This window comes from Sapajus apella, unplaced genomic scaffold, assembly GCF_009761245.1.
Source record: "Sapajus apella isolate SASKATOON/1434 unplaced genomic scaffold, GSC_monkey_1.0 scaffold48, whole genome shotgun sequence".
Lineage (NCBI taxonomy): Eukaryota > Metazoa > Chordata > Mammalia > Primates > Cebidae > Sapajus > Sapajus apella.
The window spans coordinates 6,497,460-6,513,392 of record NW_022436988.1 but is presented as its reverse complement, the minus strand read 5'-3'; the positions used below and the strand labels follow the sequence as shown (position 1 = coordinate 6,513,392).

At 53.3% G+C, this 15,933-nt stretch overlaps 1 protein-coding gene across 5 annotated transcripts in view; it reads right to left on the bottom strand.

Annotated features, from left to right (window-relative positions):
• UBE2O (ubiquitin conjugating enzyme E2 O) overlaps nt 1–15,933 on the bottom strand; it is a 65,045-nt gene that overhangs the window by 5,400 nt on the left and 43,712 nt on the right. Inside the window, exons 1-14 of one of the 5 annotated variants that reach the window (XM_032241593.1) lie at nt 10,091–11,041; nt 9,881–9,940; nt 9,574–9,684; nt 6,682–6,779; nt 6,135–6,198; nt 5,077–5,220; nt 4,521–4,630; nt 4,226–4,376; nt 3,568–4,040; nt 2,963–3,117; nt 2,598–2,710; nt 2,382–2,510; nt 1,964–2,056; nt 276–972 (exon numbers count right to left, since the gene is read on the bottom strand). In XM_032241593.1, the coding sequence (XP_032097484.1) occupies nt 276–972; nt 1,964–2,056; nt 2,382–2,510; nt 2,598–2,710; nt 2,963–3,117; nt 3,568–4,040; nt 4,226–4,376; nt 4,521–4,630; nt 5,077–5,220; nt 6,135–6,198; nt 6,682–6,779; nt 9,574–9,684; nt 9,881–9,892 (2,350 nt within the window). In that variant the 5' untranslated portion in view covers nt 9,893–9,940; nt 10,091–11,041. Of the gene's footprint in view, nt 1–275; nt 973–1,963; nt 2,057–2,381; nt 2,511–2,597; nt 2,711–2,962; nt 3,118–3,567; nt 4,041–4,225; nt 4,377–4,520; nt 4,631–5,076; nt 5,221–6,134; nt 6,199–6,681; nt 6,780–9,573; nt 9,685–9,880; nt 9,941–10,090; nt 11,042–15,933 lie in introns of those variants that run through there. The other 4 variants (XM_032241588.1, XM_032241590.1, XM_032241591.1 and 1 more) reach the window with 4 other exon arrangements.

The window sequence follows — 15,933 nt, the reverse complement described above, 5'->3', positions numbered from 1 at the left end:
TAGAGAAGAGGAAAGAGAGTAGTCAGTCACTCATGGAGAGGCCCTGGAGCTCTCCATCTGCAAACCTGGCTGGACAGATGAGCACACCCACAGACTTCCCACTTGCCGCTGCTGGCCTCAGCACTGTAACCACACAGGGAAATTGTTTGCCCCTGGGCCAGGAGTTGGGGGCCAGTGAGGACTAACCACCTAACCACCCGCACCCAGATCTGGTGACACAAACAGGAGCCCTAAGAAGGTGGGGGAAGGTGAAGACTGGGCAAAGGCTGACTCACAGGGCGCAAACTCCAGCACGGAGAAGACCTCGCCCTTGGCGCTGGTGAAGGTGACACCAGGCTTGCCACCACACTGCTGACAGAGCACCGGTGTCTCACTGGGCCACTCGGCCTTCACAGGTGATTGCCCCTCGGGCTTGTCCTCCTTGCGCTCTACGTCGGGCACTGCCTCCATTTTCTCCTCCTCTGCAATGGCCACATTGTCCAGGGTTTTCTTGAGGTTTTCCTGTAGCTTCTTGATGTCATCCAGAAACTTCTTCTCCCGAGTTGGCTTCTCAGGCTCCACAGTGGGAGAGGTGGGCGAGCCCGTCAGCAGCTGCTCCACAGTCATGTTCTTGAGGCTCTCCAGGATCTTGATGGCCTCTTTCAACTCCCGGAAGCTCTTGGGAGGCCCGTCCTTGCCAGCCTTCTCCATCAGCCCGGCCATGGGGGCGGCCATGGCCACAGCCCCCTGGACAGCAGCTGTGGCTGCCTCTTCACTGATCACCACTCCCTTGTCCTCCTCAGGGGCCACTGGCTGCTCCGTGGGTGGGATGGGGGGCTCCTCTATCTTGGGGTGCTCATCCTCCACCAGCCCATTGTCCGTCTCCCAGCTGTCACTGTCATCTTCCCACTCATCAGAGGATGCCCCGCTGGTGCTGCCTTCTACTGAATCATAGTCTGACTCCTCGATCTCAGACTCGATGTTGTACAAGTGCTGGGGGCAGAAGGGAAGTGCCAGGGTAATGCAGACAGGAAGTTACCTCCCTACCACAAAGGAAGAGCTCTGGGGATCCCTGATCTGCACAGCTGATGGGGACTGGGCTCATGAGGCCTTGGCAACCTCATTCCACTCATTCCCCGCCCTGTGCTCTGGACTTTGCAGTCCCTAGGTCTCTGGGAGAGGCCCTCCACCTGTCCCACCCCCAATCTGGACCCAAAGTCCCAGCCAGTGGTCTGTTCCAGCCTCCCCTCCTGCTCTGTGCACTTGGTCAGCATCTGCCCAAGGAGGCAGGCGACGTTGGCAGGCCCAGCCCCACACCTGAAAAGCTCAGGGTCAGCTAATGATGCAGGCAGGGAGGCCCGTGTGGGGCTGCACTGGGAGCTGGGAACATATGTTAGGAGGGTACGTGTGGAAGGGCCAGCACATCCTGCTGCCTTCCCTGGAATGACCATTAAGGTGATGGGGCAAGCCATTCCTGACCCTGCCCTGCCCCACCCCCACCCCCTATGCAGGAGCCAGGAGAGGAGAGCTGGGCTGTGCGGCTCCAGCCAGGGAGGCGAGGGAAGGAGAGCCCGTGTGGCCCTTCAGCTCAGGACCCAGCAGCTGGGGCTAGAATGGGGCCAGCTCTCTCCTTTCTCTCCTTCGCTGTTAGAGCTTTCTAGAAAGGGTGATAGGAAAGTCTCCATCTCCTTTTAGGAAGGAACTTGCATTCTTCTTAGCATAGTGATAATCCAGGAAAATCCTGGAGGTTTGTGAAAATCTACATGCACCCAGCGATGGACGGGAGAAGTGAGGTTGGTGGGCTACCTGTGGGCTGCCCCCAACCCCGCACCCAGGGCTGTGTGGAATGCCTGCCTTTCTCCTCAGGCTTTCACTGAGATCACACTAGGAAGACCTGAGAGCCCACCTTCAGGCTACACGACTGTGGCCCCAGCCCAAGCCGCCATAGTCACAAGCCCAGCAGGGGGACTTGGCAGAGCCTCACCTGGGGCAAGATGATGGTCTTTGAATTGTCAGCCCACACCACCTCCACCTTGCTGCTGACATCCACACGGGCCACCTGGCCTACTGATGGCTGCTGGGCAAAGGGGACAGAGTCAGGGGGCCCAGCTCCAGCCCCAGCTCCCCAGCCCTCCTGTGCTCTGCAGTGACTGACATCATGCCCACCCGGCTTGTGACAAGGAACTTAGCTCCTCTGGTAAACATAACCAGCAGCGGCTCAAGAAGCCTGACCCCGGCAGAGAGGCAGGGAAACAAGTCCTTCTGCAGCTGCTCTCCTGGTGACAATGAGCCAGGGGACTTTCAGGTCTTGTGTCCTAGAGCCACCTGGTGGCAGCATCAGGGACTGCAGCTACTGCACAGGGCAGGGAGCAGCGATCCAGAACTTGAATTTGAAAGTATACCTCATCCTCCTTGTGAGGAGCCCCATCCTCAGTATTGCCGATGCGGATGACGATGTCAGTTGTACGGAACCTAAAGTCAGGGTGGTCAGCAATGTCGTAAACACTCACATCTTCCTCTTCTCCAATTAGCTGTGGCATAGGACAGGCCATCATGAGCTAGGGGCCTACACCTAACCCCAGAGCCCAACTGAAGAAAGCAGTAGGGGCTGCACACACCTCCACGTCGTCCCCACTTGGCCGCAGCTTGAACCACTTCACCATGCAGGTACGACCGATGTGGTCGCCAGACTGTACCACACCGTAGACAGCAGGGTCTGGACAGCTCTGGACTAGGGAACCAGAGGAAGGGACGCCACTAGCTAAGGGATCCGGGCTAAGGAGCCCACGTCTCAAGCCAGTGCAGGGTGCAGAACTCTGACCTTCCCCCGTCTTGGAAATGGCGAGCTCCATTCATGAAGGTAGTCCCCTTCCCGACCTCATTTTAGCTCTGACCCCAGATCCCTTGCCTGTTCTCCCCAAACCCCAACCTGGGCCCTCATCGGCGACCACCCCGCTGGCTGCCCTTCCAGAGCTGGCACTACCTCGCTTATCTACCACGAAGTCTCCGGGGCAGAACTCATTGTTGTCCAGGTGGTGCACGGGGAAGAGGTCATTGGAGCGGATGTTGCATTCCACGGAGCCATCCTGCCACATCACGTCAGCTGAGGTCATTGTGGTCACCACCTCCACTGCCACCCTGCCAGGTGCAGGCCAGTCAGCAGGCCATGCAAAAACACCCCCCCTCCCTCACCGCCACCCTAGGGAAAGGGCAGAGAATCTTTCTGTCCCTTCCCATCCCTGCGGGCTCGGTAACCTGAAACTCTGAGTCCCAGGCCGGCAGGATGAGTCTCTGGTGCGCAGGAAGCTAACCCAGGCTTCCAAGGCCATGCATTCTCTGAGAACGGACCCACTTGGGAGAGCTCAGGCAAATGTGGTCCCAGAAGGCCAAGCTTAAGGCCACCACCACCATTCCACCCTCTGTACCATTCCTAAGTCTCTGCTTTCCACCAGGGCCTACCCCAGGCACTTGAGCCACTACAAGGTGTGCAGAGTGTGTGTGCAAGCACAGGCATGCACACTGAGGGGACATGCGCTCTGCCTGGCTTCATGCTGATGCCATGAGGGAGGGGCACAACTCTGAGTTTACCTGTCCCCTGGCTTGAAGTCTCGGGTGATTTTGTTCTTCTTCCTCTTGTGTTTGCGCTTCAAGTTTTTGATGGACAAGGGGATGCTCTTTTTGCGACTTGTGCCACTGCCACTCTGGGAGGAAGTGGTGGAGCTGGCGGAGGAGGTCACTGAGCTGGTGTCATCCGTGTCATCAGCAGCCTCATCATCTGCGTCCTGCTCTGCCGAGTGCAGCCTGTCGTCTCTACCTTCTTTTAGCAGGAATGGGGGCAGCTGATCTCCTGCCTCGTGGGGCTCCTCTGCGCCCTCGTCCTGCATCTCCACTGGGCTGGCAGAGCCATCAGGTGTCTCCTCAGGGCTGGCGGAGTCTGCTTCACTCTTGGCTTTGGCTTCCCCCTTCTTGTCTGGGTCTTCCATGGAATGGTCCCTGGAACACTGGGTGTCCGGGGAGCATGACATGATCCGCACAACCTGCTTCTTCAACAGGCGCTTCACCTGCAAGGGCGAAGCAGAGAGGACACAGCTGTGAGGATGACAGCTGTATACACCTGAGTAGCCGGCAAGGGTCATCAGGACTGCTGCCCACCAAGGCCTAAAGCACAGACTGTCCTTGTTGGCCATGGAAATGGCTCAAGGCCAGTTCCTCAAATGCCCACCAACCCCCAACCCCAAGGACATACCTTCTTGGCCATAGAGCCCTCCCCCTGGGCGCAGTTTTTTTCTGGACATTCCCAGGCAATCTTGGCTGGCTCTACCTTGGCTGGGAAGACATACAGACAGCGCTCCCCAAGCTGCCGCTGAGCATGGTCAAAGCATCCGAGACGCTTCACCCTGGTTGAGGGAGAAGTGGGGGTGAGCCAGGCTGAACTCTTGGGAGGCCAGCAGTGTTCTCCAGCCTCCCCAGGTATCTGTGGCCGGGGCCCAGAACCCTGTCCCACACATGCCCCTGGGTTGCTGGCAGTAGGGCATGCTCACCTGCCTAGGTTTTCCTGGGTGATGACAGAGGGTGGGGGGCTGACGCTGTCCGTGCCCCCTGGACAGAAACTCTTTGTAATCCATGTAACTTTCAGCTCTACAACCTGCACCTGGGGATGGCAGGTGGGACACACCAGTCAGGGCAGGCTCTGACTGCACTCTTTAGCCAACTGCCCAGGGCCCACTTGACCTCCAGAGGAAGAAACTGATCTTCCTAGTGCAGCACCAAGTACAAACGCATCAGAGTAGGCCCCGACTGTAACCACGGTCCCGATGCAACACCCAGGACCAGTGTCACTGCTCATACCAGCCAGGGGCCACTGGTGGCCACTCACCACCCTCCCACCTTGCTCAGGCTGGGCTGGGGGACATCTGTCTTTTGGTCACTATGACCAGAGCTTGGGTTCCCCTTATCCTTAAAGCCCTTTGAGATCAACAGGGTCCAGAAGCTGAAGAGTGGGGCTCAACCCTCAGAGCAGGCAGGAAAGGGGCAGCAGCTCAGCTCCAGGGCATGGAGGTCAAGGACTCTGTCTCCTGCCCCTAGGCCCGGACCCACCTCTTCCACCACCACTCGGAACTTGCTCTTGGTACTGAGCACGGGCTTGACACCTGACAGCCACTGGACGCTGGAGAAGATTTTGGCGGGGCCAATGAGCACCTGGCCTGGGTAGAAGCCGTAGGAATCGTCAAAGAAGAGACCCTGTGGGATTTGGGGCCAGAGGAAAGTCCCTGTGAGCAATGCCTCCTTGGGTGACCGTGCTCTCCACACCTGTGCCTGCCGGCTGCCCACCTGCAGAAGCCCACTCACACATAGGCGCTACGTGCCCTAAAACAAGTCGTGTGGCTCAAGAACAGCACTTCCCAAACCCTGGGTGCGTCGAGGTCCCCTGGCACCCTTGTTCAAATGTAGGCTGACTCATTCCATGCTCCTCGGTCAAGGGCTCACACCCTGAGGAATAAGGCTCCAGAGAGCAGTGGTCCTGAAACCTGTTTGCTCATACACCCCCTGTCTATCTACTTGTTTGCTATTTGTGTCCATGTACTATTGTAACTAATATATCATCCTGTATTGAGAGAGCAACAGTGGGACTTCAAAGAATGAGAGAAAAAGGCTAATAGAAATGCAAATAAAAGTTCTAATACTGCCAGGCACAGTGGCTCACGCCTGTAATTGCAGCACTTTGGAAGGCCGAGGTGGGTGGATTACCTGAGGTCAGAAGTTTGAGACCAGCCTGGCCAACATGGTGAAACCTCATCTCCACTAAAAATACAAAAATTAGCTAGGCATGGTGGCACATGTCTGTAATCCCAGCTACTCAGGAGAATGAGGCCAAAGAATCACTTGAACCCGGGAGGCAGATGTTGCAGTGAGCCAAGATCACGCCACTGCACTCTAGCCTGGGTGACAGAGTAAGACTGTCTCAGAAAAAAAAAAAAAAAGTTCTAATACTTTCCGCCTATACCCAAACTTTTAGAGCCTCTGGCACACACCCAACCCTCTTCCAGGAAACCACTCTGTTTAGCCAGGGCCAGCTACAAGCTCTTTGCAAAGAAGTCCTCCTTCCAGAGGACTGAGCAATCAGAGAAGGGCGTGGCCTGGACAGAGCACACTACCGAGTCGCTGACGTGAGGGCAGACGTCGTAGAGCTTGGCACCATCCTCCGTGTTCATGGAGCACCTAAAACAGAGAACAGAGGCTTGGTCTCCACCAGGGGACACAGTGAGTACCAAACAGTTGCGATCCCAAGATGCCAATACACCAAGTGCCCGAAACAGCAAAATTCATCTTCCACCATCAGCTCAGCCCGAGGTAGTACAAAAAACTCTCCCACAATGAACAAGACCCCAAGTGCCACTGGAGTGCTCAGCACCATCACAGTGCCTCAAGTAAAGCACCAGCCCCTAGCAGATATCCTCAATGAATACGCTTCTCCCCATGGCAGGACAGATCAGAAACTGAGCAACAGAATTAGGCCATGGCAGATGAAGAGAATGCCACAGGGTTAGGCCCTGCTTTGCAGGCCCTGGATGCCATCAACATCTGTCACTGCTCTTGATCAAACTTGTCATCACTGGCCCCAGGAGGAAACACCCTCTTCCTCCCCTCTTTCCAAGAAGCTGTCCTTCCCAAGCCAATGGCTCCTTGGTGGTGAGACTCTACCTGGCGCCGTTGGATAGCTTCAGGATGATCTGGTTCTTCAAGTCGTAGACCTTCCCCAGCCAGCAGTCATAGGCAATGTAGTCCCCATACATGAAGGGCTGCAGACCAAAGGAGCAGGGGCAGTGAGACACAGCAGGCAACACTCATGTCCAGGGCACAGATTCCTCTATGCCCCACTGAGACAGGTGAGGGGAAGGATCTAGACAGCCCACTGCCTGGACCGGTTGGCTACCAGTCCTAAATAGCTGCTGCAGCAGGCCATCCCTACAAGTTCTAGGCTGCATCCCAGCTGCTCTTCCCAGTGAGAAGGAAGTGGTGGTGGTGGTGGTGGTGGTGGTGGTGGTGGTGGTGGGACTGCCTAGAGGTAACGGGGTGGGTTATCCAGGGACAGAGGCCTGATGGCATCCATGGACATGGGACATCCATGGACACAGGACAACTGGCAAGTAGGCTGTGGAGGCAGCAGGCAGAGGAGGCAGCCATACCGCTGAGGGGTGGCTATATGGACAGTGTTCTGAGTAAGTCCATTGGCATATCAAGGATATTGACAGCCGAGTCCCTCACTGTTGAAGGTGCCAGGTGTTTACTAACAGAAGGGGAGAAGGAAGGAGGAGAAGGAAGAGTCATCCGAGGTATTTAAGTGGAATTGGATGTATCAGGATGAACTTATATATTTTATTTTATTTCTATTGTTGAGACAGGGTCTTGCTCTGTTGCCCAGACTGGAGTGCAATGGTATGATCTTCTTGGCTTACTGCAACCTCTGTCTTTGGGCTCAAGTGATTCTCCCACCTCAGTCTCCTGAGTAGCTGGGACTACAGGGATGCATCACCATGCCCGGCTAATTTTTTCATATTTTTTTTTTTGTTGTTGAGATGAGGTTTTGCTATGTTACCCAGGCTGGTCTTGAACTCCTGAGCTCAAGTGATCCACCTGTCTCAGCCTCTCAGTGTTGGGATTATAGGCATGAACCACCGTGCCTGGCCTGAACTCATATACTTTACATACACATAGAATAGGTAGTGACATATTTAGATGTGTGTATACATGTAATACATGTGTATTTCCTAGTGTGTCCCAAAAGGGCCAAGTAGCAATTAGTACACCAAGCATCCAGATTTGGGTTTTAAAAATTCCATTCTTTGAACGCAATGAGGCTTCTTGGAGAAATGGTTGATTCTGGGGCTGGATCACAAAAAGTGCAAGATGAGCCTGGCATAGCACGTCTCATGCCAGAAAGAAAGAAAATACTTAAAAAAACAACATAAAGGGCCATGTGAAAAGGACATGAAAGCCAGCCTGAAGAGGCTCCCATTGGCTATATCTGGGATCACCTAAGCAACAGGACAGGTAATAGTAGCAATTAATTACAACCAATGGATAAAACAGAAATCTCTAAGTCCATACTGATTTTAAAAAATGAATAAATAGGCCGGGCGCGGTGGCTCAAGCCTGTAATCCCAGCACTGTGGGAGGCCGAGGCGGGTGGATCACGAGGTCAAGAGATCGAGACCATCCTGGTCAACATGGTGAAACCCCGTCTCTACTAAAAATACAAAAAATTAGCTGGGCATGGTGGCGCGTGCCTGTAATCCCAGCTACTCAGGAGGCTGAGGCAGGAGAATTGCCTGAACCCAGGAGGCGGAGGTTGCGGTGAGCCGAGATCGCGCCATTGCACTCCAGCCTGGGTAACATGAGTGAAACTCCGTCACACACACACAAAAAAAAAAAAAAAAAGAAATGGGGGGCAGCCAGGGAGTCATAAAACCACCATTTAGCAACATCAGAGCAATGGCTGGTGCAGGCGGAACTGTGAATGGAGGTCAAAGCTGACGGATTTCAGTTTGACAAATGATAGGTAGTTCATCGACATAATCCGGGACTATGTTCCCACAGATCACTTAAGCGGGTAAATGGTGAGTTTATGGTGGAGAGACCTGGAGGACACCAACATGACCAGGGATCAAAGTGAACAACCCCAACACTTTGTCTACAGGGTACCATGAACCAGCGCAAAGCTCAGTGGCATTTCTGTGGCAGGCCTGCCATGAATGCGTGGGCATGAGGCAATACCAGACAGACCCAGGCTGAAGGTCAAGTTACTGAATGTATCACTGTTTGGGACATGGAAGACAAAGATAGGCTGGGAAATGATTCCAGATTGGAAAGAAATTAAAGAGGTGACAACTAAACGCAAGACGCATTCCTGAATTGGGTCCTGGATCCGGAAAAAAACAAAAAAAGAGTAGAGTTGGGACAAACTGAATTCGGTCTATGGACGAGACAGTAATTATCAATGTCCACTTCTCAATCTGGGGGCTAAATGGTGGTTACACTGGAGGCTGTCCTTGTTTTTGGAAAATACAGAGAGGTGTATTCAGGGGTGGGTGACAGGGCATCATATCTGTAGCTTGCTCTTTTTTATTCCCAAAATGTTCTGGGAATAAAAAAGACCGGAGAGGGATCTGGGGGAGAAGGAGGGAGGGAAGGTGATGGAGCAAACGGAGTGAAATCTTAACAGCTGAGGAACCTGGATGAGAGGGACACAGGAATTTACAACTTTTTGGTAGGTTTGAAATTATTTAAAAAATAAAATTATTGAAAATAATTTTTTTAAAAAGAAATATTAGCGGTGAAAGGAAACCAGTTAAAGACAACCATACCAGCAGTCTATGCTGGGTTTGGGGAAGGGCACCTCCTGACCTCGTGTCTAAATGGCTTACTGGAAAGCAGCAAAAACAAGGCTACAGGAGCCAGCTGGTTGCTGTGCTCTGCCTTCTGATCCAGGAAGGCTGTGCTTGGCAAGAGCGCAGAGAAGGCTACAGCCCTGAGGTCATGTCCTAGAGAACCAGAGGGCCCAGGAAGGACGATGAGAAGACAGGGCTGGCTCACCCAGATGTGCTGCAGGTCCTTGCTGTTGACGGGATAGATGATGCAGTTGGTGCCAATGAGCTTGACGGCGCAGTCGATGTTGACGTCAATCACTGTGCCACACTGACTGTCCTGGGGGAGGGAGGAGGCATGCAAGCCCCGAGGCACAGCAGCCCTGGTCCCCATGGGAGACCCAGCCCAGGCCACCCCAGCGTGTCCCCTGCAGAGCTGACCAGCTCTCCCACATACAGAGTGCGAGGTGGGCAGGTTCAAGTCCCCAAGGTGGCTGCCCCCAGGCCCAGGGCTGGGGTGGGGATGCAGGACTCACAGTGGATCGCATGTGCCGGACCACATCTCGGGGTACCACAGAACGGTCCTCTAGTTTCAGCTGTAAAAGGAAATACCAGTGTGAGAGAATGGGTTCTGAAGCCACCACAGAATACATTTTTCTTCCAAGTTCTTCTGAAGTGTCACATCCACACTGCTAAGTGCACAAATCCTGTGTTCGGCTAGAAGCATTTTCACAGACTACACACACCTCCAACCAGCACCTAGACTCACCGGCAGAGCGAGTCACCCGCAGGCCTCCCGGTACCCCTATGGTCACTGTGTCGCCCACCAACGGCAAACACTCAGCTGACCGGAAGTATTCTTCCTCATGCTGAATGCAGTTCAATGACAGATCACATAAGGCCGCACTTTAATTAAGGATTTAACAGCCCATTCTACAGAGAACAAAATATTTGCTTTGTGTTAAATCGTTTTTCTGCCCTCTGCAAGTACCTGCCCCTGGCTGATCAGTGCTGAGAGAGAGTGGGCTGGGAGAGGAGCAAGACACCGGGCTGTGCTGGGTCACCCTGAAGCCCGGCTATCACCGGACATCACGTTCTAATCTGGGTTATCCTCCTGACCAGCTGTGGCCTGCACTTTATCTGCTGCGCTGTAGAGCCCTACAGGCTGCTGAGTAACCCTCAGGACGGCTGGCTCTTGGAGCCTGGCCAACTGCAGGAGCATCTGACTGTCCCTTTATGCACAGCTAGCAGCAACCGCTGCCTCCTGCTGCTCCACATCCCAACAGCCTAGGCAGGAGATGCTTCCACCAGGCCAGCCTGCCTTCTTTTTTGCTGGTTCCTCAAGCCTGGGGCAGCTCCTTTATGGTTCTTTACTGAGTCATAATCATGGACAGGTCTCCGCGTGTGTCTACTTCCAAGACCCCAAACCACGTGCCTAGAGAGCTGTTTCCTCAAACAGCCAACCAGACACTCTGCGGTGGCAGCCTCTCTTGACCTGGGGCACTGAGAGGTCACCACCAAGAAAGGAGAACTGAGTTGCTGAAAAAGGAAGATACTGGCTCAAGGTCACTTAAATGCTAGCAATGAAGACTAAAACAAACTCTGCCAGTAGAACATGACTCAACAAAAAAAAGGAAAGAAAAGCAAAGGACCCCTTCACCAACCACCAGTGCAGACAGTCCACAGGAACTCATGAACCCAAGCTTTTTGTTTTTTGTTTTTTAACATGGAGTCTCGCTCTGTTGCCCAGGCTGGAGTGCAATGGCGCAATCTTGGCTCACTGCAACCTCCGCCTCCTGGGTTCAAGTGATTTTCCTGCCTCAGCCTACTGAGTAGCTGGGGCTGCAGGCACATGCCACCATGATCTGGCTAATTTTTGTATTTTTAGTAGAGACGGGGTTTCACTAGGTTGGCCAGGCTGGTCTCAAACTCCTGACCCCGTGATCTACCCTCTTCAGCCTCCCAAAGTGCTGGGATTACAGGTGTTGAGCCACTGTGTCCAGCTATGAGCTCAGGTTTCAAATGACAAGCCCAGTCCTTAAAAAAAACGGTTCTTGAGTCGGACACAAGAACCTCAGGCAAACCACTTCTGCTGACACGTGGAAGGAGGGATGACAGCAGCCATCTCAAGCGTGGCTAAGGCGGAGTCACCAAGGCAGTGGGTGCACAGGTGGCACATGATGCATGGTAGAGAGCAGGCACTCAGCAAGGCCAGCAGCTGTGATCACTGGCCCTGAGAGGTGCAGGCTGAAGAGCCCTGAAAGGCCAAGCTCTCCTTACATCTGCTCCAAGACCCCAGGAGGCTCAAGGGGCATGCTGGCGTGATGGTGCCACTTTTCTAACTGTAAGCACTTTTTTTTTTTTTTTTTTGAGACGGAGTTTCGCTCTTGTTACCCAGGCTGGAGTGCAATGGCGCGATCTCGGCTCACCACAACCTCCGCCTCCTGGGTTCAGGCAATTCTCCTGCCTCAGCCTCCCGAGTAGCTGGGATTACAGGCATGCACCACCATGCCCAGCTAATGTTTTGTACTTTTAGTAGAGACGGGGTTTCACCGTGTTGACCAGGATGGTCTCGATCTCTTGACCTCGTGATCCACCCGCCTCGGCCTCCCAAAGTGCTGGGATTACAGGCGTGAGCCACCGCGCCCGGCTAAACTGTAAGCACTTTTGTGTGCTGTAACCCTCTGTGCCCAATTCTCCATTCTGAGACATGGTATTTTTTTGCACTGCCCCATCCTATCTTAATCCCCTGGTCCCATTTTAGACTTTAAAAAGTCACAACTGATCTCAGAGAAACCACAAGCTGCAGGACTTCAGAGTCCAGTGCAAGGGGGACTGCACCACGTGTGGTGGGAGGGCTGCCTCCACCACTTATGGGTCCCTGAGAGAGCAGCCAGGAAAGCAGGCGAGAACAGCACAGACACAGACCTAAATCAGTGCAGTCATTGATGGGACACTCTGCTCAGCCTAACCACACCCTTGGGAGTGCAGGGGAAACTGAGGTGTCAACTCTGAAGCTGAAGCAGAAACAAAACAGCTGGTGAAAGCTGGCATCATGGCAAGGCCAGAGGCTGGCAGGGCAGGCAGTGCCCAGTGCTCCCAGGAGAGGGAGCCAGTGCAGCAAATGCCATCCTTCCCATGGGGCTCTCCAGACAAGTGGCTCGGCCCCACCAGGATGCTGCCTCCAGGGGCTCTACAGCTCTTCTGATCTTTCTGTGACGGGAAGTTACGTTTCTCCAAAGCCCTGACAGTGCTGGGGACAGAGCAGGAGTGACAAGGGGCTGGGAGATGGTAACATGGTGGCTACAATCCCTTCCATGGGGAATTAGATACCGAGACAATGGCGTCTGGAAGGACTCAGGATGACTTGGGAGGCTCTCCATCATCTCTCTCATGACTTTCCTTCCTAACTCCCTATACCCCACCCATAATGGACGCTGGCTTTCTCCAAATAAGCCCATACCCTCCCATCTGTGAGCCAGTCCACTGGACAGTTCCTTCCAAATGTCCTCCTCTCCCTGCCTCCATGTGTGCAACCTGCTTCATAAAGCCTTTCTCATCGGGAAGGAGCCGCTGTGTTCCTGGAGAATGCTAGAGCTCTGGAGTCCTCAGCCTCATGTTAACCAGGTGCTTCCTATCTGCCAAGGCAGCTCTCTAAGCGCTTCACTGCTTTCATGCATGAAGTGCTCCACAACCCACGAAGCACATCACTGCCATGCTCATTTTGCAGATATGCAAACTGAGACAAAGAAAATAAGCAATCATTCAATGTCACAAAGCTCTTAAGTAGTGGACCTGAACTCAGGCAGTTTGGCTCCAGGGTCCGTTCTCTTAACCACATAAAAAGGTCATCTCTTCCTGGAGCTACAGAGACAGGAAGAGACTTCTGGCAAGTCTACACATTTAAAGACAGCGACTCTTCTGCTTATGAAAGAAATAAAAACTCTCTTCATTTCTGGGGCACATGGAAGGCAGCTGTGGTGGCCACTGACTGAGGATGCCTGCTGGGCACAGTCTGCCCTCTACTTCCCCTTTCACTTCCAAAGAGCAAGTGACAGGTGCCAGCCGGCCCGGCACGCAAACACTAGAGGGCACTGTGTTTTCCCACTCTGGGAAAACACCAGATGTGTGAACAAAGCTAAGCCTTGGAATAAAACCCAATCCCTACTGTTAAGAGGTACCCTGCTTGCAGTTTTTTGTTTTTTTGGGGTTTTTTTTTTTTTTAATATGATTATCTTTGTTTATTTATTTGAGACAGAGTCTTACTCTGTCACCCAGGCTGGAGTGCAGTGGCACAATCTCAGCTCGCTGCAGGTTCAGGCAATTCTCCTCCTCCACCTCCAAGGTTCAAGCGATTCTCCTGCCTCAGCCTCCCGAGTAGCTGGGATTGTAGCCTGCTTATAGTTTTTAAAAAAATTGTTACTAGCAGGGGATCTGGGGTTGGGGGGTTAAGAGATTTCAACCGTCCTCATGGGCTCTGAAATTCTCAACCACCTCAGAGTTGATGAGCTATTTATTGTCTTAACATTTCTTACAGAGTTGTAGCTATCAGAGGTTTCTGAACAGAAAAAGGACAAGATGCCAAAATGCTAACAATGTTTCTAAGCCAGGAGGGGTTGTGGCTGGTTTAAGATGAACCCACATTACTTTGCACACGTGACACGACTGTGGGCTTCCCAGTGGAACCCAGGACCAAAATCCTTTGTGCCTCCTCCGGAAACAGGGGCAGCAAACACAGCTGCCCTCCGAGGAGAGGGATTCTGGCAAATGCTAAGCACCCATTCTCCTGCAGGGGGGAAGCAGGCAGATAGACAGACAGATGCAGGGAAGGTGGTACCAAGTGCCACAAAGAAAAACTGGGCAACGTGGGGGCTTGCAGGGGAGAGCACAGCAAGGGAGTTTAAATGGGTGGTAAGGAAAGGCCCCTTCAAGGTGATGCTGAACCAGAGATTGGGGTGAGATGGGGAGTGAGCTTACCATGCAGGGAGGAGTAGCCGTCAAGGTGCTGGGTGGGGTGATGGGCACCAGCTGGCAGGGCTTCAAGAAGGCAGAAGGCATGGAGCCTGCTTATTCAGGCCTTAGAGAACCATAGGGAGGGCTTAAGATTCTAACCTGAGCAAGATGGAAGCCCCTGAAGGCCTCGGCTCAGAGCCCTGCCTGAAGGTGATATCAAAAAGATTACCCGATTTTGGGGCAGGGAACGTGCTGAGAGAGGGAACATGGAGACCAGTTAGCCCGGTGGTTCTCCCCTAGGGGTAATTTTGCTCCTCACGGGATATTTGGCAATGTTTGGAGACACTTTTGGTGGTCACAAAGGGTGATGATGCGGTAGTATCTAGTCGGCAGAGACCAGGAATGCTGAGCATCTTACAATGCACAGGACATCCCTCAGCAAAGAATGGCGTGGCCAAAGCACCCACAGTGCCACAGCTGAGAAGCCCTGTAGGTGGAGGTGCAGGTGCTGAGACCTGAACAATGGCAGAGAAGGTGTGTCTGTGGACCAGCCTCTAGGTGCATCAAGCAGGAAAGCAATCAAATGGCAAGTGAGGGGTGAGGAACAATGCCAGGGGAGGAGGCAATGTGGCAGGAGGCTGGGCACTTCCCATTTGGGCCTCCCAAAGCTCTGCTGAGGGTCACTCAGAGCAGGCATTCAGGAGCCAGAGAAGCTTACTGGTGGCCTATCCTGACAGGAGCACTCTCCTCCATGGCTGCCTGACTCCAAAGGCACATGCTGCTTCTCTGAGCTACCGTCTGGAGGCCGACCCCTGGCAACACGGCAAAAGCAACTAGCTTGTCCTGCAGCTCCTGGTCCAGACCCTCATTCATAACACTGACCTTGACTAACCAGGTGGAATCCAAATTCACTGTATAAAGTATTCCAGGAATAGAAAACACAAACTGAGGCTGATCAGCATGTTGAAAATACAAGGAAGCTAAATAAAGAAGCTACTTTTTCGGGGGGAGTAGGAAGGACGGGCCTCACCCCGCTGCCCAGGCTGGAGTGCAATCATGGCTCACTGCACCCTCCATCTCCCAGGCTCAGGTAATTCTTCCACCTATCTCCTGAGTAGCTGGGACTACAGGTGTGCACCACCATGCTTGGCTAATTTTTGTGCTTTTGTACAGACAAGGTTTTGCCATGTTGCCCAGGCTGGCCTCAAATTCCTGAGCTCAAGCAATCTTCCTGCCTTGGTCTGCCACCAAAGTATTGGGATTACAGGTGTGAGACACAACACAAAGAAACTACTTTCAAGTGATTTTGAATGTCATGTCCTGTTGGAGTGGGTGACTCCTAAAGGCTGGCCTGCTCCCTGGAGGCCAAGCCCTTGTCCCAAGGGAAAAGCTGGCTTTGTGGCTGGCCACTAGCACCGGCATCTGAATACTAAAGGGGCTCCCAGTTCAAAAGGAGGAGCTAGAGGAAGTCCAAAGGGAGGGGACTGCCTGGAGCCTCAAGGCTGGAAGCCACCAGCTACGCCACAGTCATCTCCAGGTGTCAGATACCAGGGAAGGCCAAACAGGAGAAGACATGGGTGTTCTTTTTTAATCCCAGAGGAAAAAACAACCCTATCTCTTTTGGAGGTTAGTGATG